Raw genomic sequence first — 24804 nt, forward strand, 5'->3', positions numbered from 1 at the left:
CAGTTTCCATCACAATCCTAACCATTGACCTCTCTTCAACATCACTTACTTGCTTTTCTGTCTTGGCAGCCTCCAGGCCCACCCCAAAAGGCTGATTTCCTTTGTAGCGTGGTGGGCAGGGCAGGCAGTGGAACCCTGGATTTGCGTTCACACAGCGATGTACCTGATTCACCTTAAAACAAACATCTGGCACAGCTATACACTATGGAGAAACAAAGAAGCAAAACGAAAGAACCAAGTTAGCCTGTTGTATAATCACCATACAATCTTTATAAATAGCCTCAAGGAAATGTTTCATGTTGATTGACAACTGAAACAACGCATACCTCATCAAGATCCTCACACACTGTTCCATTTCCAAGGTACCCAGCTGGACATGGGCCACATGACCAAGATCCATCAGGGTAACTGTTGCATTCTGCTCCAGGAAAGCAAGGATTTGACAAACACCCATCTGTCAAAACACAAGCAAAAATGTAAATAAGGTTAGTAGTGCAGAAAGTAAAGAACCATAACCCTTATTAAAGAAAAAAATTCTCCATTCATTGAAATAGATCTAGATAAAAATGATGGAATGCTGACAATTAAAAATATTTGAATTTTCAACTATATATGAAAGCATTTCCCTTTTGGTTCGTGGATTGCTACAAACAGTTGACTATATCAATAATACACTGAGACCCTGATGCAGGAAAGCTTCTTATTCCGAATAACACTTAACATTCAGCACATGCAAAAAGTTTCACTGAAGTGAATTAGACATAAGCATTTATGTAAGTGCTTTTCTGAAACAGGGACTGAATTAGTGTATTTCATACATGTAGACTCTCTAGTATCAATTAGTGTTCCTATCCATGTGACAGGAGGTAAATAACTAGCAATAACAAAGTTTGCAAGCTACATAGCTCACTGCTGGTCATTCAGTGCATACGCACCAATTGGGCAATCATTCTTGTTGCATATATCATGTTGCTTGACATCTCCCACACATTTCTTTCCTCCATATTGTGGCTCTGGGCTGTTACAGAGACGAGACCTCTCATGGATCCCTCCTCCACAGGTGACAGAGCATGCGGACCATGGAGACCAGGGACCCCATCTGCCATTAACTGAAACATGCAGGACAAAGGGCAAAATTAGTATGAGCAACATACTGTAGACAACATTCAATAACGCCTCCTTCAGATCTCTGACTATAAACAGTTTGTAAATGTACCCAGAGGAAGAAATGAAACTGGACAACTGAAAACTGAGGTTACATTATTTCCAGAAAAATACATGGATTTTTCAGCCATTTTAGTCATTGTTGACAACTCATAACAGCATGCAATGCCTTTTCATATGGTATATTTCCAATTAAAGTGATCAGAAGCAGTTTAGGTTGGCTGATGCATCTGGATTTTCAAAGTTCACTGATGAGATTGTTATTAAAACAACTCCTATTATGGAAACATGGCACTGGAGAACACCAAGCATATGACCTGCATGCCAACTCTGAGCTCTGTGACTTCTTCCATGATAAAGGTGACCTGAGAAGTCATTTTGTTAGTAGCCAATTCTGAACCAGCTGTTTCTAATCAGAATTTACAGCTGCAAAAACCCTCAGCTTCCACTTGGTGCTGAGAATCTTTTGTTTACATTTGGTGATGAAGATCCAGCTCAGTGAAATTAACTGCATTTTGGGATCTCCTTCTATAGATAGCAAATGACCTCAATTTTTTACATTCAAATCCCTTCTTAAGAAAACTACTTCTATCAAAACCTGAAAGTAAGTCTGCTAACTTACATGACATGTTTACAATAAAGTGACATATACACCACCTGCAGATTTCCCTCTCGTTTCATATTCCAAACTGCACCACCTAGCTAACTCAGGCTATAATGGCTTGATTTTGATTTCATGCACCTTTTATGCTAGTACAACTTTGCTGATTTCAGTATAGTTATTCCAGAATTACATTAGTATAAGAACAGAATCAGGACCTAACTTCCCAGAATAGAGACTGTGTGTTCCCATATGCTTTGTAGAGCACCAAGCACCCTGATGGCTCTCAATAAATAAAAAACACCTGGCACTTATAGTAATTTGGCCTCACAGGGAGAGATGAGTAAATTCATTTTGCCTGTTTTTTAATCCACACAAATATACAGTGGATTCAGAAGTTCAACTTTCACTTAAACATACTTGGGTTCACATTCCATGATAGACTGGAGAGACTGTGAACAGAGAAAGAGAGAGAGAGAAAAAAAACTGTAAAAAATAGGATGAAATTGAGCAGGAAGTGGGCAGAATGAAAAACAAATCTAAACTGACTCTGAGAAAAGAAAGCAATGGAGGAGAAAGATTTTTTTTTAAATATAAATTATGTGTGTATTCTATATATAGGGCATATAATTATGCCAGCTTTAGGGGGATTCTACTTCCATTCCTAATACATAGCACAGGTTTCCCTTTAGACAGAAAACATATTTATCTGTTTGTTATTGTACATTTGAATTATCCTTGGAAAATATGTCTTTAAATTACAGGAAGGAAAGATTCCCAAACTCTAATTTTTTAAACCCAAATAACAATTAAAGAAGCTTGGAAAGCCTCAGGCTACACCATTGTCACCCATCTATTCTTAAAACACCCCTGTGAGCTAAGTAAGCATGATAATAAGTAAACCAAGGCACCGAGAGGCAATGTGACTTGCAAAAGGTTACACAGTGAGTCAGTGGCAAGGGCACAAGTAGAACCCTGGATGTCCGATTTCAATGCCCCTGATCAACCCACAAGACCACACTGATTCTGAACTTTATTTTCTGTATTCAGTGCCACAGTCCCAAAAATCAAAGCAAAGGAACAGAGCCAAGTGACCACATACCATAGGCTTATACTAGTCCATCTCCAAGCTACATGTTAGATCTTGTATCATTATCATTTAGAGCAGTGATTCTCAGCTAGGGGTCCAGGGCCCCCTGGGGGGCTGTGAACAGGTTTCAGGGGGCTACCAAGCAGGGCCAACATTAGACTCACTGGAGCCCAGGGTAGAAAGCCAAAGCCCCACTGCATGGGGCTGAAGCCCGAGGCCCTGAGCTCCACCATGTGGGGCTCAAGCCGAAGCCTGAACAATGTACTTCATGTGGGCCCCTACGGCATGGGGCCCCAGCCTGCCTGCTACCCCCTAACACCAGCCCTGGTTTTATATGCAGAAAAACAGTTGTTGTGGCACAGGTGGGCCATGGCGTTTTTATAGCATGTTGGGAGGCTTCAGAAAGAAAAAGGTTAAGAACCTGCCTTCTTGGAAGACACAATGTAGTTCTATTTGACTTTCAATTTGGGTTTAATCCCTCAAACTTACCTGGACATGGGACTCCTTCACATTCTTTTGTTTCACGGCCACTTCCTTTACAAATTTTCCCACCCATCTGTGGGATGGGGGAATTGCAGAGACGGATGCGAGTGATGTTGCCTATTCCACAGGTCACAGAACAGGAAGACCAAGGAGACCAGTGACTCCAGCCACCATCTTGACGTACTGACAGAGAAAAAAAAACCCCACACAACATAAAAAAGTGCTTGTCCCATCTGGGGGCATAATAGCAATTCACTTATGAACCTAGCCCTGCAACAGAGCTTTCCCCATTTTATAATAGGTGTCCCATTCTTTATTACTATCTATTACAAAAGCCAGCATTTGGGTTCAGACATCAGAGACTATCTTACTTATGAAACACAACCATCAACACAGGACTGAAGGGGATGTTAGAGTAGCTCAGTTCAGAGGACAGATATTTTAAAAATAAATATGTTGTAAGAACATAAGAAAATACTTGTCTTAAACAGGTTTCAGAGTAGCAGCCATGTTAGTCTGTATTCGCAAAAAGAAAAGGAGTACTTGTGGCACCTCAGAGACTAACCAATTTATTTGAGCATAAGCTTTCGTGTGCTACGGCATCCGAGGAAGTGAGCTGTAGCTCACGAAAGCTTATGCTCAAATAAATTGGTTAGTCTCTAAGGTGCCACTAGTACTCCTTTTCTTCTTGTCTTAAACAGTTGTTCAGGAGTCATTGAAAGTGATCATGACCAGTGTTCCTTTCGTCTAACTTGTAGGTACAATAAATATAAGATTACTTAGTATTTTACAAAAGTTTTCTATAACCACTTAATGCGGGTATTTTTCCCCCATATCCTAAACACTTCTGTGCTTAAGGACTGTGCTGAGAATCATGGCTCCATGACACACAAGCAATTAGCTGCCCCTGCACAGAAGCCAGTACTGTATATATGCTGACTCAAGGCAAGAGGCCCTACTTGTTAGATCTTTCCTTTCACAGAGCAAAAACTAGACTGGCCAATACACATGCATATTAGATTGACAATAAAGGTGAGGAATATTAGATGCAGGAGTAAAGGAACAAAAATATGTCTTCACAACAAGTTTACTAATGCATAAATTAGTATTAAAATATATACAGTTCTGACTATCAAAAGTGTGCGTAGGAAATCCAGGCTAGGATTCTTTTTGCTACTTGGTTAGAAAGGGAGAAGCAGAGGGAACATTTATTAGGAGAGAGAGATGTCAGCACTCACTGCGATTGTCACATTTGCCAAGGCTACATGTTCTTGTCTGGATGGACGGGCCTACACAAGTGTTGCTAGTGACATCGCATGACCGTCCTCTCTGCTGTGTTCCAGAGCCACATGTCACTGAGCACTCTGTCCACTCAGACCATGGAGACCAACCATCTTCACTGTCTTTGGCTGCAGAAGAAGCAAAAACTGCTTAACACTGTGAATTCCTTTTGTCATAAGATTTTTGTTCTCACGTGTCTTTCTGTTAGAACGTATTCTTTGCTATTTAGATCTCTGGTTCTGATTTTTATTTTAATCTATCACAGAAAAGTTAGAGAACTTTATTGAAAAAGAAAACATAGTTCGAGATTGGCCCAGCTCAGATCCCTGGATCTGAACACCCTCACATTTTGTAAATTTAGATCTGGGACTGATCTCTGTAATGGGCTGACCCAATCTCTGGTTCCAGACATCCACATACTTTGGGACCCAGATCCAAAAGGTGAGGCTTGGACCCATCTCTGAACACAACATAACCATAAATGTGATTGAGAGCACAATGAAAACATGTGCTGTATATGATCTGAATAGGCAAGAAACCTGAATATGATGCAATAAATATTACACTTCAGAAAACTGAAACTATTAAAAATGTATTGCAATTTTTTTTCTAAAATAGACCTGTCCAGCCCAGAGCAAGATATATTTCCAGAACTATTCTCACTACAAAGGCAAGCCACAAACTGCAGTGCTATCTTGGAAGAATCCTTTTGTTATTCTGTTCCACATAAGTAAAATATTGTAAGATTCAAAACAACTGAAAGAGAAAAGAAATTTGTGAGACTTTTTGCCTTTCCAACAATTATTATACTGAAACACAGGAAATTCCCATTAGTCTCTAGAATCTAAACACATTGTATAGGGGAATGGCAGGCGCTCTAATCCACTCTCACTGCAGTCTACTTTAACCAGTTAGTAAGAAAAAAAGAAAAGAAAAGAAAAGCATACGCAATGAGAAACCGGAATGTGCAACCAGGGAAAATGCAGTTAAACCTCATTATCCTGATGCTTAAATAATGATTTTTCTTTGGTTGAGCTGGTTTTTAACTCTTCCTTTACCACCCCTTAAATGAAAAGGTTTTTTAAAACTGCCAAACAGGTGGATTTTCCTTTTGTTAAGTACTTACAATGAAAGCAGACAGGACAGCATTCACCTTCAATAAATGATGGATTGGCACAAAACACTGCTGGGCAGGTGATTTGATGGCACACAGTTTTAGAATTCTACAGACAAGGAAAGCAATATATTGGCTTGTGTTTATGTTCAAATACAGGCAAATCTGTATATCCAGAGAAAATTCTATCCCATACATTGAAGAGATTTTGCTTGTCATAATTTTAAAAAACAAAAATATTTTGTTGAATGGAAATATTTTTAAACCAAGCAAGTTACCAGTATAAGTCTGTAGTATTGTCCATCAGAAACTGAGGTCCTAACCCAAAACCCATTGAAGACAATGAGGAGTCTGTTTATTGATTTCAGTGAGATTTCAATCAAGCCCTGAATAAACGTTGAATGCTGGAACAGGACTGAGTAGCCAAGCTGGATTCAGTCCACTGTCCATTTTGGAAATAGGGGGACTCCTTCTATAGTCTTACCTCGCAGGTACATTTGGTACAGCTATCCACAACCCAGTTTTCATTATCTGAAAAGGCACGGCCATCCTGCCAGCAGACCGACTGGTTCTTTAGAGTTTTGTTAGGCCCAATCAATTCCCACATAATTTGGTTCTCCTCAGACTGAAAGATTAAACAAATAAATTAATTAAATAACTAAAGTGCCTTAAATCAAAAAACAGAGAACCTGTTGCTCAGTCACCTGACTTTAATTTTATGATTGAAAACTTACACTTTTATACATTCATGTACATTAGCCAAGAAGAAAAACACAAGTCAGTTACTGTACCACAGGGTGCAATTCTTTCAGCTAATATTATGATCATGATTACCTAGTGCTCAATAAAACCTACTGTAAAAGGTGGGGTTTTTTTCCAATGTAATTCATCATCTTCAGAAGGGAAAATAATTCTAATCTCATGACATGCAGTAAATTATTAAAACTTTGTTTAGAAAGTATGAACATGATTCATAACTAAGACTTTAAGTAACTACACACTTCATCATGCTGCAGTGGTGAAAGAAAAAGATAAAACTCACATGCATTCATTTGGCCCTTAGCTATAATATGTGGATATCATAAAGATAAACATATAAATTATGTACACAAATGCATAGATATGGACGTACAGACATATGGATATATAGTACACATATGGCCAAATTTGACTCATGATGTTGGGTGCTTTGAATTTTGATTACCAGATCTGAAATATTTTTAAAAGGCCTGATTTTCAGAAAATGTTGTTCTAAACCTGCCCTGTGAAAATCAAGCCCAAGTAAAGTGTCATAGTCAGGCACGCAAAATCATTTGTAGTCACTTTTGAAAATGTAGGATCCCCCTCCCCCAACATCTTTATAGATGTTTAAGCAAAGTGACAGAGGGCGACAGAGAAGACACATTCTATAATTGACGTTTTGTATCTTTTGATTCTTAAGTCCAGAGATACCTACCACTTTTTGAAGATTATCAACTAAATTGTTAACAACAATACGCAACCCAGTGAGCTCAGTGAACATAGTTCCCAGCTCTTCACAGGAGCGGTCACAGAACTCCATCTTCTTCTCTGTCTTTTCACCAACATACTCCGTGGTGACAGCAGGGTTAAGGTGAAGGATTTCAGTACTCTCATTGATAGTGTTCACTTCAGCTGGTAGAGAGAGAGGGGAAAAACAGTTGTGACTACAACAGACTTCTGCTGATTATAGCTTACAGCTGGAATTATAGACTGGCACCTGTAGGTAGGGTTTAACTGCAGCTCTTTTGGAACAGCTTCATGCTAAATTATACCCAAGAATAAAAGAGTGGGGTTGAATGTCAGCTGCTTCCAATTACAGACTTCCCTTTCAAAATTATGAGCCCAGCTCCGTCTCACATAGTCATAATTTCAAGGCACTATTGGCAATGTAAAACACTCATTTATGAAGAAAAGATAATAAAAATATAGAACGTCATAAAAACATACACATTAAGTCCTCTCAAGGCCATGAAAAGTTTTGCATTTTTCATGAGGCGACAAGGACTATCCTTTTCGTTTGGGTCACAGAGACAGGACTCTTCTGCTAATGAGGCCACCACTAAGAGGCCAAGGTGGCTTTTAAGCCACTTCTGTGCTCCCCCAACTTCTTGGCCTTCTTCAGCCCCATGCACATCTCATAGCAGCCTTGTGGCTTGTCTAAATTTAACCGGCTGGTAACAGCTTCTTTGGGTATGTGTACACTGAACCTAAACACCCACAGCTGGCTGGTGTCAGCTGACTTGGGCTCACAGGGTTCAGGCTACGGGGATGTTTAATTGCAGTGTAGACTGTCAGGACCAGGCTAGAACCTGATCTCTGGGATCTGGGACCCCCCCCCCCACACACACACACCAAAAAACACTGTGGTCCAGTCAATCCTCTCTCCCCATTGGTACAACCCTCTACATCCAGAGAAGTAGTATAGCCGGCTGTACTGACCAGGATTTCGTCCCAGTTCCAACGCCTAGGAAATGCTGCTAGGATAACTTGGATAGTTTCTCTGCTTGGATAACTTTTCCAGCCCCTTTGTGGCACCAGACCGCTAGTTATCTACTGAATAGCAATAGAATGGTCAGTGTTTCTATCACTGGTGGAATAAGTGGAAGACCAGAGAGTGTTCGCTGCCACCTGATAGTTAATGCCGCAGCTCACATAGTATCTTAGTGTTTTTTCAGCTTCACCTTATGGCTGGGTGAAACTTTGAATAAACTCCTTTACTACAAAAACTATGGAGAAAAATAATTAAAGCCAAACACTGCTCTGGCTGAAGTTGGAAGTTTTGTCATTCTCTTCAACAGAAACAGGCAAGGACCCTTAGGGCACATCTACACTGCAACTGCGAGTATGTTTCCCAGCACCGGTAGACCAACACTCACTACTAGTCTAGCTAGTTCACAGAAAATTGGAGTGTAGCTGGGATAACCTGGGTGGCAGCTTGAGCTAGTACAGACCCAGTGAGCATAAGTGGGTTTGTACTCCAGCCGCGAGCCCAGCTGCGCTGCTACTTTTAGTGCACTAGCTAGAGAAGAGCTAGCTCATCCATCTAGCCGAGCCGGGAAGCATGCTCCCGGAGACAGTGTAGATGTACTGTATGGGTCCTTGCCTGTTTCTGTTGAAGAGAATGACAAAACTCTTATTATCTTCAGCTGGAGCAGTATTTGACCCGACTTCTTTTTCTCCTTAGTCTCTGTAATGGCAATTGTTGCAAACAGCTTTGTGTATTTGTGTGACTGAGAGGTTTTGTTTCGCTAGCAAGAAGTTTATTCAAAGTTTCACCCATGAAACCAGGCAAAAACACTAAGACACCAGCTGAGCTGCTACATTTACTAACGGGTGGCAGTGAAAACTCTGTTCTTCTACTTATTCCACCAGTGATAGAGTGTCCTGAGGTCTCTTAGCTAGTGTACCATACCCCTGAGTGTGAGGTCTAAGTAACCCAAGGCTTGGTTATTAAACTGCAATGAAAATTATGGCAGAAAGAAAGGAGACAGCTAAATATCACTGAAAATCAACAGCGAAAAATGGCTTTTGGCATAATCCTGCAGTCCTTGTGCAAACAAAATTCCCATTTAAGTCCCCTGGAGTTTTGCCAGTGTGAGGACTACAGAATCAGGCCTTTTTTGTTCCCCCCTCTGAGTAAATGAGGGAACAACATGGTCCAATACTGAATGGAACCGAAGGATATCTTCCAGTTACAGTTTACTTCCCAAATTACTGAAGGTGTTAGGGCCAGACTCTTAGATGTTTAAGTGCAGTGCACTTCTAAGGGCAGGGAGAGTATAAGCAGCTTTTGCAACCTTTCTGCCCACTCAAGCCCTAGTACTGCCTGAGTCTAGTTCAGGGACCAGTGCAATTTATAGAAGTCTCCAGTCTAGTCTAATGCTATGTACACACTGTAGCTTACGTTGCTATAAGTTACGTTGCTCAGGGGTGTGAATAAGCCACCCCCCCGAACGACGTAAGTTACACCAACCTAAGCACCCGTATGGACAGCACTATGTGGCAGGATTGCTCCTCCCGCTGACACTCACGGGAGCTGGAGTAATTAAGTCGACGGAAGAGCTCTCTCCCACCAGCTTAGAACATCTGCCCTAGCAGTGTTACAATGGCGCAGCTGCATCCGTGCAGCTGAGCTGCTGTAAGCTCTGTAGAGGAGCCATAGCCTAAATTGTAATGGCTGGTGACAGCCCTCATAGGAGCTGTTACATTGACATGGAAACTCTTGGAGTGAACTGTAGGCCCAGCTAAGACCAGGCTATAAATTGGCTCCGGGCACTTCAAATGTCCCCGAAGAGGTTCTACAAAATGCACTCGATGGTGCATTACGTAGGGATAATTGAACAAAGGCTTGGGAAGAGTTCTGAAGTCACAGTTTAAAAGTTCTCCCTGTGCATAGCAAATTGCTGGAAATAAGCATGACAGAAAACAGCAGAAATAATTCTTCCAAACATTTTGTGGCAAGACGACTCTCTTTCTGCCAAAAGATTTTATTTAATGAAACTAGTTTTTTTAACAAACAATAATTTGATAATAAACGGGGACTAAAATCCTTCTCTGCACCACTGAGGTCCTTACTCAGTGTCTATTCGCTCCATAAATAGGTAAAGCTCCTTTTGACTTCAAAGGGAGCTTTGTGTGAGTAACAGCTACAGGATGTGGCCCAGTATTGATCTCAGCTATATGGAAAGCTTTACTTCCCTGCCTTTCAGTAAAGATTCATTTACCATATTTAGTGTCAATATAGTACCTCAATCTGGTAAGGTGAACCAGAGCCTAACATAGCTTAGAGAGATGATTTGAACACTCTGCCCTTCCTTAAATATTCCAAAGGAGAAATGCATCCAGTGATTGCAATATAGCATATGATCACAAATGCATCAGCACCATTCCTCACTCTCGGCTCAATAAAGAGCCACACGAGGTGAAAGGAATTTTAAAAAATGCAGCGAGGAGGCTGATTTTATTCTTGGTTACCTCATGGTTGTGAATACCCTGTGACACAGTCGACTTTGAATTGTTTCCAGTTATCAAATTTTAAAATATTGGTATCTTAGCAACTAGGACAGAAAGAAACTACATATGTGGCACGATGGGCCAGAATCATCTGTGGTGTGACTCCCTTTACCTCAGTTGCCTTTTGATTCCTTGAAATGAATGCCGTTTTCTTACCATGAGGAAACATTAGGCTTCTATGATTCGCCATGTGATACTTTTCAAATAATTAATTTCATACTTGTCAAGTCAATGGAGATTTTTGACTTGACCTGAGCATTTTAAGAACATTATTAAATCTGTAATCTCAACAGAGAGTGCAGCCCTAAACTATGTTAGAAGCATTACATCTACGCTCCCTACTCCCCCCTGGCAATCTGCGAAAGAAGACACCTGGGAATTTCTGGGGAGTCAGCTCTACAGGGCTGGCTTCCTGCTCATTTCTTTAGGGCTAGATGACTCGCTTTGGAAGGTAAAGGTGCTGAAACTGCAAATGTTAATATACAGGTAAAACCGTGCATCTTTTCCCAAACACAACTCTCATTCCTCTGACCTGGCCGTGGGTGGGATTTTATTTTATGTATTTATTTACTTTTTTAAACATGCCTCTCCAAATCTCTGGGCACATGTATAAATCATTTTTTAAAATGCACACAATGCACACATTATAGTGAGGCTCCCCCACCCATCAACCCAATAGCTCCCTCCTGGACCACCTCTCTAGTCAGCCTTCCTCTCAGAAAGGGTTTAAAAATATATAGGCCTTGCCCTGTGCCCTGAAAGTCAACAAATGCAGGCCCCTTTCAGAAAAGCAACAGGAGTAATCCCAGAGTTGAGGGCATTTCATTGACAATGCCTGCCCCCCTCACATTTAAATCTGGAGTCAATTTGCTCAGGCACCTCAGCTCAGCTGTCATGTAATCAGCGAAGGAGAAAGGAAGGGCAGCCTTCTGTTTCGCGCATTGTCCTAAAGCTTGCAGGATCCCAGCCCTGCCATAGACTTTCTTGGGAAAATCATTTAATCGATCTGTGACTCAGTTCTCTTCCTGTAAAAGGGAGATAATCACATTCCCTTTCTCCTACCCTTTGTCTGTCTAGTCTATTTAGATGGGGGCATGGATTCTCTCTTCCTATGTGCTTGTACAGAACCTAGCACAATAGAGACCTGAACCGGGTTGGATTCCCTAGATGCCACCATAATACAAATAAATAATAATAAAAGTAGAGGTCTCTAGCTATTAAAGGTTTCATAAATCAAAACTAACTCCTTGAATTGCACCCAGGAAAATAGTGGAAGACATTGCCACACACTCCCAGCAAGAAACTCCTCTCAGTAAGTGGACAGCCGCATCCTGCAGTAGCTGAAGTTCCCTAGAGTTCACTAGAGATAGCCTCCAGTAGTGTACATTGCAGTAATCCAATCTGGAAGTAACACAGGCATGAATAACTGTGGCAACTCATGGTACAAATTCTAAAGAATAGGTTGCAAGCTAATCAAGTGTAGACGGGACAAAGATTTCTTGGTCACTGCTGCTATCTGAACATCTAGAGGCAACTGAGGATCCAAAAAGACCCAATGCAGATCCATACGTCAGTCACATTTGGTCAATGTTCGGACAGACTAGCATCTGGGGCTTGATCAAGGTGTGTGGTGTTAATTGAAAGTAATTTGTCTTGGCATCAAACCATACCAAGGATTAACTAGTTGTTTTCTTATCTGAAAGTACAGCGATTGTCTAAATAGAGAATAGCCTTATGTGAAACCTAATTTAGATTTGTGCTGAAATACCAAGGTTCTGAAGTATAATCTGAAAGCTTGCTCCATGATGGATTTTCATAGATCCCAGAATGTGTTTTGCAAGAATGTCACAGGTCACAAAGGTTGAGACTATCTTCATGGTAGTTCCATGCAAGAAGCAACAAGAACTGCTAATATAAGGCTCCCCGGGTGCAAAGAACAGTCCATGGAAGTAGCAGGGCCATTCTATATTCCTGCCTGCTCAGTGTTCCCATGGACATGGTGGTCCAGTGTCCTACACCTCCTGCCTCTCTCCAGACTCCAAGTGATTAACAACCATTCCTGCCTCTCTCCAGGCTCCAAGAAAACATCCCTCAACCTTTCTACTTCCCAACCTTCTCAGTTCTCTCAGCTGTATTTTAAATGGTTTTCAAATAAAATGTTAAATTGTCCCCAAACAAGTTCTGAACCTGCCAAACTTGATCAAATACTTCTAGTGTGTAGCATCACCATGCTCAGTTAAAGCCCTAGCCTTGTTCTTTCACAAACCTCCCGTAGAAGGGTGCAATCCAGCCAAGGGGAAGGGCAGGAGCACAAGCCAACCTGGACAGAAACCATGCTGCTGAGCTTGCAGGCAGCTCCCGGCACATTTGCAGAATTCCCTGCCAGTATCAGTAATAGGTGCTAACCCAGAGCTGCAGCAGAAACAATCACTTTCTGTCACAAATATGGACCAAAAGTTCATAATGGGAGGTGGCCCTTGTCCATATAATAATAGGCCAGAACACCAATATGGACCTTAAACTGGAAGAGGCACATACAGGCTTGGCCTGAATAGCAATCCAGTGTTCCCTTTCATGTCTTTACTCAACATCAGATCATTAAGATGATTTGAAATACAGAATGTTACACCCCCATCAATATGTTGCAGTGCATTAAGGAATGCAGCACAGTGTGGCATGTGTTAAACTTGTTAGTCAAGTGAGTAGTATATCACCAATGGCTTTTCTACTGTGGTAATTAATCTACATGGGCAGCGTCATGAAGCTGCTAACTACAACCACGTGTGTGGCATGTCTCATGTTACTCACATGCATGCCACAAAATGACGCGACTTCACCTCATGTATTTGAATGAGGAATTTCCATTCCATTGTGTTCAATTTAGGGTTGTAAAATAAAAATAAGAACATTATTAATTGGTCTGTTGACCCACCTTCTTCCAGAGAGGGTGAAAAAAAACAAATTTGTGTAATGTAACTGATTTGTAGCTGTTGTGTTTGTACCCCAAACATAGCTGACGGATATGGTTGGGGGAGGAACACCTGTAGCAAAACAACTCCCTAGTTGACTAAACAACTGCAATTGCTGAAGTGTGCAAGGTATTCCAGCTAAGGTTAGTATCAGCATGCAGTACTGTCATAATTTTCCTTCTACTTTCTCTTTATAGTATGTTTCCATGGGTTTTGGCATGATCCAATCTACTTTTAATGATACTATTTCCCTTCTTAGTAATCTTCCAACACAAATAGAGAAGATCTGGAGATCCGCTCTGTATTGGCACAACAGATCATGCCATTATATCCTCACCTAGGTGGAGAGAGTTCTGTTAGTCCCTTAATTACATCAATTACTCTAGATTTCAGAGCTCTGCCTTGTGGATCAGATGGTTTAATGTGGTCCTTGGTGTCCACATGAGCTTGATATTTACAAAGCTCACTCTTTGCTGGGGAATGAGGGAAGTGATGCCTGAACTTTGGCATCCTGGAAGCCAGCCTTCTGCTTTACTCTGAATGCACCATGGCATAGACCAAAACAAGATTTACACTTTCTCATACCTGTCCCTTCACCCACACATGCCCTGCCACTAACAAGGGAGCCATGGATAAAACTGATCACAGGTTTTGATTTGCTCTCTATTCAGAATGGAAACATTAGCAATGAGATGTTTCCCCTCCTACTCCCTCCTCCCTTTTACCATTCAGCAATGGTGGGAAAGGTAGGTATGACTTATGTAGAGTTCTCGCCTAACCTGAGCAAAGGAACCTGCTTAAATGAAATGTGCCACAATGATCAAATGATAGGAGGCCTTGATGCCTATGCTGCCTAAAGTAAGATACTCAACTATCAAGCCTACAAATGTTTAAAACACCCATCACTACAGTATCTAAGAACTCGAACCACAAGAGGACTTAGGTACCTAGCTGCTACTTTAGGCACCACTGAGGTCCTCAAAACCCCTGCTCAGCTGCCACCTAGTTTTGTAGATTGCCAAAGCCCCTAGGCACCTAAATTTCCACCATTACAATTCCCTTGGGGACTGCTCCTTGTTGTTTGCTTTGGCAATGAAACCATTTGCCACAAATATGAAAAAAACAGCCCCTTGGCAAAGGGCATTAAAATGTATTCTGAACTAGAACACAAAATAGCTTTGTATGCTGACGATACCTTGTTGTATTTTCAGGATCCAGAAGCCGCATTAAAATTTATAGAACAATTGACTCCAGAATTTGGGCAGGTATCAGGCTTCAGAATAATCTACAATCAATCTGAAATGTTAGGAATTAATATTCCCAAAAGGGTCAAAACAAACTGTTGTCAGCTACATAAATTTAAACAGGCAAGAAATTGTTAAAATATTTAGGAATAAATATTGTGGAGAAATATAAAAATCTTTTTAAGGCAAATTATTCTCCCTGTGGAATACAGTAATAAAAGACTCGGAGGAATGGAACAAATATTAAATTTCTTAGCTAAATAGGTAAAAATTAATATTCTCATAGAGTTACTATTTTTGTTTCAGTGCATCCCTACTGGTATCCCTGCCGTGACATTAAAAACACGGCGAGATACACTATTAAAATGTATATGGAAATGGAAGAGACAAAGGGTGAGTGCTATAGTTCTGTGTAAGCCTACAAAGTGGGGTGGACTAGTGTGCCTCAATTTGGTTTATCATCATTATGCATTGAAATAAAAGGTGTGATTGATTTGGTTAACAATAGACCATCCAAACACTGGGTAAAATTCAAACAAAACTGGAAGACAAATATAGCTATTCATAGTCATTGTTGGGTTAAAAAGAAATATCACCCGTTCATCCAAACCACCACAGCTTTGGACAATGTTTTTAAATTCCTGTTTTTAAAGTCCTGTCCTCTCCCTTAGCTACTTTCATTAATAATCAGGAATTTATCTTTAGGAAATTTCAAAGTGGCTATTTGTTGTGGGTAACAGCCGATATTACTCAGTTTGGACAGCTGTTTCTAGGTACTGATCTGAATGATACCAACAGATATGTGATGTAAATAATATAAACAAATGGGATTTTCATTATTTACAAGCCAAACATTTTATTGTAAATCTGGACACAGGGCAGCTCTGTCTAGACTTTCAACTATATTTGAGGAGTTGATGCAGGAGCAAGCTGGAACAAAAGGTTTAATTTCTAAGATACATACAATTTTGATTGAAAAGGCTGTTCCTGAGAAAACAACCCAGAAGAAAGATGGGAGAGGGACCTGGACAAAGAAATTGATCTGTATGAGCAGGTCTCTGTATGAGGAGGGGATATACATTTTCAATTTGTGTGGTTCATAAAGAACATTTTAATAAATTATTGCATAAATGGCATTTTGGCTCCAATTAAGAGCCATCAGATTTTTGCTGCTAGGGAGACACTCTGTTAGAGGGGTTGTGGGGAAAGAGGAACATACTTGCACATATGGTGGTTGTGTCCAGGAATTAGAGAGTTTAGGGAGGAAATTATTTAAAAGATTCTTCTTATGATAAAATGCTGTCTTCCTAGAAATCCCCTGGGCTTCTTACTTAATGTTCCAGTACAGGATCTCTCTTATAAACAGAATGACAATTTCATTTCATTTTTTATTGTTAGCATCAAGACTTTGAATTGCACATTATTGGAAACATCTGACTTCTCCTGTGGAATTAATCAAATATGGAGTGTCTTTGTAGTAGAAAAGTTTCATACCAAGTTCACACACAAGAGAAGTGCCAAAAGAGGATAGGTATTTAGACATTTGGTCACCTTTTTTAGAGTACTCAGTCGAGGAGGTCTCCCCAGCGTGCGAGCCAGAATCTTTAGCTAGGTTCTTTGAATATTAACCTGATCCTTAATAAGTGATGTACGATGTACTATGTTAATGTTTTATCATAACTTTGCCTTAATAAAATGTTTCAAAAATTCCCGAGGTGCATGCAAGGTCAATCAGCTAGGCATCCTAGGAACATATCTAACCCCACACAAAGTGGCTACAGGAGGAGTTGGTGTCCACTTTATAACTTTTAGCCTAGTGGTTAGAGCACTCACCCAGCATGTGGGTTCAATTCCCACCTCTGCCTGATATGGAATTTGGACTTGGGTCTCTCCCCTCTCAACACAATTCTTTAAGCACTAGGTATTCTAGGGCAGGACTTTCTCAGCCTCTCTTGATGGAACTGTTCCACCACGTATAAATAACTAAATATTCATTGGTGTGAGGGGACACCCCTAAGCGGCACAGTTATACTGACATAAGAGCAGGGCAGAGTCTAAGTGCCCCACCGACTCGGCCAAAGCGTCATTCTCACTCACTCTCTGGCCCAATTAATACTTTTTTTGAATCACAACCGACGAAGATTCAGACACAACACCCTTTCAATAATATCTCCAATAGATTGGGCACCTAACAATTTCACTTCTTTAAAACTTGCCCAAGGTCACACAGTGAGCCAGTCAAATAGTCAGGATTAGAACCCGGACATGTGATTGCTAGGTTGTCTGTACTACAGCAGCACCTGTACAGCTACGCTACTGTAGCGCTTCTGGTGAAGCTGCTCTCAGCTGATAAGAGAGAGCTCTCCTGTCAGCTTAATATCTCCTGCTTCTGGGAGAGGCGGTAGCTATGTCGGCGGGAGAGCATAGCACTGTCCACACCGGCACTTATGTCAGTATAACTTATGTCACTCAGAGGTATGCATTATTCACATAAATGACGCTGAAGTGTCGACATATCCCCAATCCCTTGCTCTAATCATCGGAGAACATTCCTTCATGGAAGTACATGGATATTTGCACATATACTAAAAAATTTTTTCCAACTTTCAATAACTTTCTCCTTGGTCATTAGCTTTTCCTCAACCTGCACATAAAGAACCAAAATTCTAAATTTGAGCAGCAGGGATAAAAGATCAGAGTATCTGGCAGAAGCAATATTTTGATTATATCTATTCACTACCTTCATAGCAAAGTTTACAACAATTTGCTTCGCTTGTCACTGCCAAACAATGTTCATTGCCAGCAATTCCAAACCTTCCAGAGACATGTTCTACCTCTGCCCCAATTCACGCTGGCTTCAATGGGAGCTATGCCATGGTTTGAGGTTAATATATGAACCTTGGGCTTCTTCATTTTCAGACTCAATTGAACACTGATAGTGTGAAAAAATATACGTACTTGTCTGGCTCCTCTGACATCCTTTGTTACGCAGAACATCCTCTACTGAAGTATCAAATATTAAATAAATATTTTGAATTAGACCCTGTAATTAAAGAAAACAACTTTCAGATCAATTCAGGATTAAATTTATAGCATTGGGATTTTTGTATGTATTCTCCTCCACCTATCAACCTCCGCTGTCTATTGGCTGGATTTAATCTCACGTAAATACTCAAAAATAATTTAGGATACAATCCATGAGAAATATATACTAAAAGTTAACTTCGATAACTTAGTTACGTTATTATTTATTATACTAATGAAGTGCAAAAGGAAGCGTTTTTTTCAGAATGAGTCATGATAAAGTAATATTTGACTAGATTTTCATGCTACTGTCTTGTGAGTTCGAATCTCTATTTCCATACAATTCGTAGCACAGTGGGTTGCAAGACACTGGCTTTTCAACTCTGGAGACAAGAGTTCATGTTTGATTTCAGGTATAAAGAATTGGACGGCTCAACCTATCCCCTAAAGAACTTTGTACAAATCACTAGAGCAGGATAGGAGCTGGATTTTTCATTTTGCAGGAAAATCCACAATTTCAAAATGTTTTCCATTCTGAAATGGAACAAAATCAAAAAATTTGAAATTTTGCTTGAAACAAAATCCCCCCCCCCAGAAATCTTGGGTCAATCAAACTGTTTCATTCCAATTTTGACTTTGAAAATTTTATTTTATATCAAAGAATTTTTTAAAAATTGAAACAAAGTCACTTAAAATTAGAAAATCAAAAATGTCCTGTTCTGAAAAGGTTGAAATGGAATGTCTCAACCTCGTCTAAATGTTTTTTAACATTTTTCTTTTGAAATGAAATTTCACCAGAATTGACACATTTCCATGAAATGTTTTACTTTCACTGATCCGGTGTTTTCTGTCAGAAAATGTTCTGCTGGAAAATTTTTGACCAGCTCTAAAATTCACTGCAAAATATGGCATGCTTGACATTCTGCTATGGGAAGCCTCACAAATTGGAAAAAGGGCTGTTGGACACTGCATGGGGAAACCTATACAGAGATGGAGTGCATTTTGCCTGGCTCTAGACTGTGCTGTATCAGTCCTTCACTTTCATGAGCACTAAGATTCATATAATTCACCCCAAGCAACCAACTAAAAGACACACTGGAGCAAATTCTGTTCTTTCACCCATGCTTCCCCATTGACTTTGGAGTGCATGTGAAAGCAGAATTGGGCCCATTGTCTTCTAATATTAAATATAGCTAAATTCTTTACCTCACCACTGACCCTAACACTTTCACGTTACCTACCCTGAAATGGTTCTCTCGAATGGACCCCTTTGTCACATACATTCTACTGTTCTCTGCTTTCAGCTGCTCATAGAAAGGCTCCTCCAGGATGAAGCTGTCAATAAGGTCACAACCAACATAGAGGCTGTAGTTCTCTCCTGTTACTTGCACTGTGATGTTCTTCCACTGTGAATCTGCTAGGTCCACATCTTCCAAGGAAATCACATTCTGGGAGCCATCTGCCCAATAGATAAGGTCCAGGGTATTGGCTCGGCCATTGGAAATAATCTCAAACTGTCTCTGAGAGATGCCAGGGCCCTCTAAAGCAATGATAGTACCTCTGGATTGCCTGTCCTGCCTTAGGGTGGCTGAAAGAATAAAGCCCTCATTTTTCCGGATGAGTTTAAGAATCTGTTTGAATTTCTCTGGGTTAAATGGAGGTATGAAGTCAAATCGGATGAAACGATATGCCGGGACGGTGGGATTTGGACCCCGAAATAATTTTGCTCCAATTGTCTTTCGGTTTATGTTACTGATTTGAAATAAGTCAAACGTAGTCTCATCTTCCTTGTTACCATCTGCAAAAGTTAACAGCATGTAGCAATGTGAATACAAAAATGGGCATAAGGGAAAATAAGCGTGCATAGTACACCCAATAATTCTAACGATTTGATAGACACTAGCATGTTTGCTACCTGTCAGGCACAATAAACCCATTACTTCCAACTGCTTGGAAGATAGAAGCACATGTGCTATATTTGGCATGGCACAATAAACAGCATTTCCATCTATTTAGCACTTTCATCTATTTGGCAACTTTATATGTAAAAAAAATCCTCAGTGAAAGTGAACAAAATTCCATATACATAAACATGCTTATTTTTACAAGGACAGGATTTCAAGCTACCTACTCTAACTCTCAGTGAAGAAGAATCAAATTATGAACACCCACCATGTTACAACAGGTTAGCTCTCAAGAAGAGGGTAGAGTTACACAAGATATGAATTTTGCCCAGGAGGCCACCTGGAAATTAATATCTGGCATTGTGCCATTTTACACCCAGCCTGGATTTGATCCATAGAGATTTTCTTCTCTCTAATTTCTGAGAAAGCAGCTCCCATCCACTCAGTCCATTAAGTCTCATATTACATACACATTACAGAAGGAAATCATTTAGCAATTAAGAATAGGTAAATTTAGGTCAATGCTCAGTAGGGGAAAACTATTTTTATATATTTCTTTTATCAGTAATAGGTAAATGTTACCATCCAAATGTGCCAGTAGTAATAAGCTTTTCTTAAAGTTTTTGCAAAAAGAAAAGGAGTACTTGTGGCACCTTAGAGACTAACCAATTTATTTGAGCATAAGCTTTCGTGAGCTACAGTCCCACAAGTACTCCTTTTCTTTTTGCGAATACAGACTAACACGGCTGTTACTCTGAAACCTTAAAGTTTTTGTGTTACTTTGTTCATTTTAATCAGGTTTTCCTTAGATTATGCTCCTACTGGATTGTCTCCAGTGGTTTAGCCGTCTCATTTTTAAAGTCAACATTTAGCTTTGCAAATTACTGTCATTTCTCCTTGCTTTCAAATGCTTCAAGCTTCAGGAAGTTACGAAGTTTAAGGACTTACCCTGAGCATTTGAAGAAGCCCACAAAGTTAGCAAGACAATTAGCCACAACAGCCTGCTCCTCTGTAGCATAACTCCTATGAATAAACAAAAAAATCAGTTAGGAAAATGTTCTTTTTCTATTGTAAAGACCTTCAGATGCCTCATGGACTGTAATGAAAAAAAACTTAGACCAAAAGCAATTCTGTTTATATCCAAACAGCACATATAATATACAATAAAATCTCTAATTCACAGTATTTCTCTTCCTGTTTGTTTGCGGTTTGCTTGTTGGTTCATTTTAAGATGAAACAGGATGTTTGTGATTAAGAGTTCTGCTGCTTCTCCCTTATATGTGGTCATGCTCTTATGTTTATGACATCACAGTTGTGTGCTCTGGACTTGATTTTTGACATCAAATGCAAAGCATGATGATTTCAAGTGAATTCTTAAAAATAAAGATCCTGTATTTACGTATTGTCCCTAACAATAAAAAAGGAAAGATGTACAGAAAATCTATGCTATGTGAGCAGAATTTTCCTCAAGGTTTTTCCATGAGACATCATCAAGGCTTTACATGACAGGATAGACAGTATACTAGTTGTTCCATCTTAACTCCACTTTGAATCACAACATATACCTGAATTCTTTGCAAGATAATGGAATTTCATGTGTTCTATTCAACTTTTTAACATGCCACTTTAGAAAGTCACACACACAATATTTATCTCAATGCTGACTTTAAGGTAGATAGCAATCCCTTTAGGTATTCCTGTATGGTTACAGAGATGTGTAAGCAGTATATCTGCATTTTCATCTAAACTTGTGTGTATGTACATGCATGTCTGTTAAACAGAGCAAACCCAGTTTGCCAGCTGTACTGTATAGACACACAAATTTCAAGATACGAGTATGCTACCTTGACACTTTAAAAAATGTCTAACCTACATTTCCAAAAAGCTCAGGGACATTATCTTTTACACAAAGACAAAGTTTCAATATAAAACTATAAGTGTTTGCTGCTCAGGACATTACTACAAAACCACTTATCTGCAAAAAAAATTTTTTTTGGGGGGGGTAGCTAAAAATCCTACTTCAAGTACATTTTGACAGATGCAACACCAGTCATTTACAAATATTTTCTTTTCTATCTAATGTACGTATTATGGTAGATAGGATACAATGAGCAGTAGTATAACAAACGTGTTTACATCCCATTTCTAAATGCTGTTTCTGTAATCGTATTATCTACCTCACTAACCATCACCAGGAAAGATGTCCTATACTCTGTTTGTGCAAAAAATTAACCTGTACTGTATGTGCACAAAGCATGAATACTAGTTAACACGAAGTACTTAAGGGACAAAATTCCCAGCTATCATCACAGCTGAAAAGATAGTCGTCCGAAAGAAAGGTGGATTGAATAACAGATGCTCTAATACTGAGCTAAGCAGACCTAAGAGGAGATGGAGGGACAGAGAGATAAGCAGACAGACAAATCCATCACCCACAGCTAATAACAGCAGTTTTCTGCCAATCGCGGCATTTACAGATGTGAAATCTTAAAAGGTGCCCCCCCCTTACCCGGCATAAAAGGCTCTGCTGCTGCAGCTCGTTTATCGTTCACGCTCCGAATCAAATCCAAAAAGAAAGAGAGCGGGAGTTATTTGAAAAAGCGAAGTGCAAACTCCAAGCTTCCTCGGGGCTGCAGAATCCGCCGTAGTCTGGCTGAGATTTCTTCCAGTGCCTTGCGAGGGGCTGCTCTCCGCTTTTATATACTCTCCTTCGCATGTACTGCTGTCAATCAGCCACACGAGGAAGCGCTTGTGCATTCATTCCTCCGCAGGAATGACATAATTCCCGTTTCTGACCTGACAATTTGCTCCCGTCTACCTGGAAGGCGATCCCAGCTCCAGCCCCCCAGCGCCATCCCGCCCCGCCCCCTCTCCTGTTTCTACAAGGGACGGTCCTACACTGGGGCAAGGGAGGAGCAAGACGAAGCAGAAAGGGACGTCACTCTCTTACTTTCCCTAGTCTTCTGGCAGGACAGGAAGCGCCCTGCATTTCCCTCCTCTCTTGGGAAGAGGAACCCGGCGCCTCCAGCCCTGGCTGTGGCGAGGGTGAACGCGGCGGACGCGAGACGAGGCCACCGCACGGCGCCCTGCCCCCAAGGGCGGCCGAGCCTCTTATCCGGCGTCCTTCGCCTCAACGTCTCGCTTGGCTCAGACCTTCGCCGTGCGCCCGGAAATCGGCCCGGCTCTGCCGCGTCCCCTCGGGTCGCCCCGTGCAAGCACCGCATTTCCCCCGCCCCCAGCCAGAACCCCCTTTCTTTTTATGACCCGGAACCTTCGTTTTTAAACACACCGCAAAAGTTGGGTGCCCCCCTTAAGTCGTTTAAAAGGCACCGGCAACCGATCTGGAGAACGGACTGTCTGAAAATAGAAGGCAAGAAAGCCAGAACGGGCGCAACTGAATCGGCCCTGGCCTCCTTGAAAAAAAAAAATGGGGGGAGTGGGAGAGGGGAAGGGGTCCTTTCGGGTTGTAAGTCTCTTGAGGGCTGCCCGGCGTTGCATTTGGAGAAGACCTCAGCCCCCTCACACGTGGGAGCCTTTGTTTTCCGGATCGGAGAGAAGAGGAGCGCTCGAAGCTGTGTGTTGCCAGAGAAAACGGGTCGATGGCTAAAGTACTGTATCCAGTATAGGACTCTGCTGCCTATATGCAGTGCAACGGGATGGTCCACACACACTTCATAGCGCAAGCTGTGCGCGTTAGACAGCCCTGTCTGGGGGTTATTTAGTACATGCGTATTCATGGGTTGCAGTGCTGTGTAATATTGCATGTAGCCCAGCAGATCTCTCTCTCTCTCACCCCCCCCACCCCCCAAATGTATGCACTTTGAAAAAAAAAGATAGAAAGAAACGGAAAGTCGTGTCTGACGTGAAATTCTTTCCCTTCTTCTAGCTACATTGGCTCCTTGGCAGCCGTACTTGCGGAATAAACCTGGCCCTCATTAGCTGGGTCGGTGGATGGCTGGAGGCCCGCCAGCAGCAGCCGCCGCTCTCCAGCTCCAGAGTCAGGCTGTGGATGGGGGTCGAAGAACAGGGGGGCGGCGGGGGGAGATATATGTTTCACTCCTGGAAACCCTGGCACGTTCCGGGAACTTGCACCGCAATGTGACACCAGCGCCGAGACAAAGCCAGGGAAAATACCTCAAGGTGCAAACACAGTCATGCTCCCCAGGACATGGGGGGGGGGGGAGCTGCAGGCAGGAAATTCTTCACTTTTCCTCCCCCCACCTCCAGGAACAATTTTTGGTTGATTTTATGAAGCTGAGTACCTTGAATAAAGTGGCGGAGGAATTCACCTTTCCTTTTGCCATTGTTTACCTTTGATGCTGCTGGTGATTGATTGTGATACTTTTCAAGACATTGGATATACAGGAGGAGTCTTCTCCATTGCTGAAGACCATTGAGTCAACAGCCTCCTAAGCGATCCACTGTATGTCTGTCCTGTAATGTAAGCCATGGGTTAGTAGAGCTCGAGTTAGCAGACCCAGCCTCTACACTCATTTGTAACCCCAGGCTCGGAACTGCTGAACTCTGAGTCCCAACCTGGCACTCCAGGGTCTACACTGCTTTATGGGAGCCTGAATCCAACTCCAGGGTAGCTGCCCTGCTCCTGTTCCCATTTAAGTCAACAACCACCAGTCTCCTATTATCATCATGGAAGCATCATCTGCTTTTTAACCTAACGCACCCCTGCAAGTGGGTCCCGCACAGGAAAGTTAAAATCTGTACACAGATCACCCTTCCTAGGCAACCTACTGTTTTGAAAGACCAACTCAAAGTGGTCTCCAAACATGACTACTATCCTACTCCACTTTGATTAGAAGACCCCATGCTTTAAGCAACAGATTTTTTATTAGACACCTCACCATCCAGGTTAATTCTCAAACAACAAAGTGAATAGTC

The 24804-nt window shown here is 41.2% G+C and overlaps 1 protein-coding gene across 1 annotated transcript in view; it reads right to left on the reverse strand.

The window, feature by feature from the left end:
- The window catches only part of THBS2 (thrombospondin 2), a 49197-nt gene extending 26516 nt beyond the window's left edge, over window positions 1-22681 (reverse strand). Inside the window, exons 1-12 of the mRNA XM_084623724.1 lie at window positions 22418-22681; window positions 20857-20931; window positions 19246-19802; window positions 17939-18023; window positions 7190-7386; window positions 6218-6358; window positions 5746-5842; window positions 4577-4747; window positions 3345-3521; window positions 936-1109; window positions 327-454; window positions 50-202 (exon numbers count right to left, since the gene is read on the reverse strand). Of these exons, the coding sequence (XP_084479850.1) occupies window positions 50-202; window positions 327-454; window positions 936-1109; window positions 3345-3521; window positions 4577-4747; window positions 5746-5842; window positions 6218-6358; window positions 7190-7386; window positions 17939-18023; window positions 19246-19802; window positions 20857-20931; window positions 22418-22424 (1962 nt within the window). The 5' untranslated portion in view covers window positions 22425-22681. The remainder of the gene's footprint in view (window positions 1-49; window positions 203-326; window positions 455-935; window positions 1110-3344; window positions 3522-4576; window positions 4748-5745; window positions 5843-6217; window positions 6359-7189; window positions 7387-17938; window positions 18024-19245; window positions 19803-20856; window positions 20932-22417) is intronic.
- Window positions 22682-24804: the final 2123 nt, after the last annotated feature.

The sequence above is a fragment of the Lepidochelys olivacea genome (genome assembly GCF_965140295.1).
Source record: "Lepidochelys olivacea isolate rLepOli2 genome assembly, chromosome: 3".
Lineage (NCBI taxonomy): Eukaryota > Metazoa > Chordata > Testudines > Cheloniidae > Lepidochelys > Lepidochelys olivacea.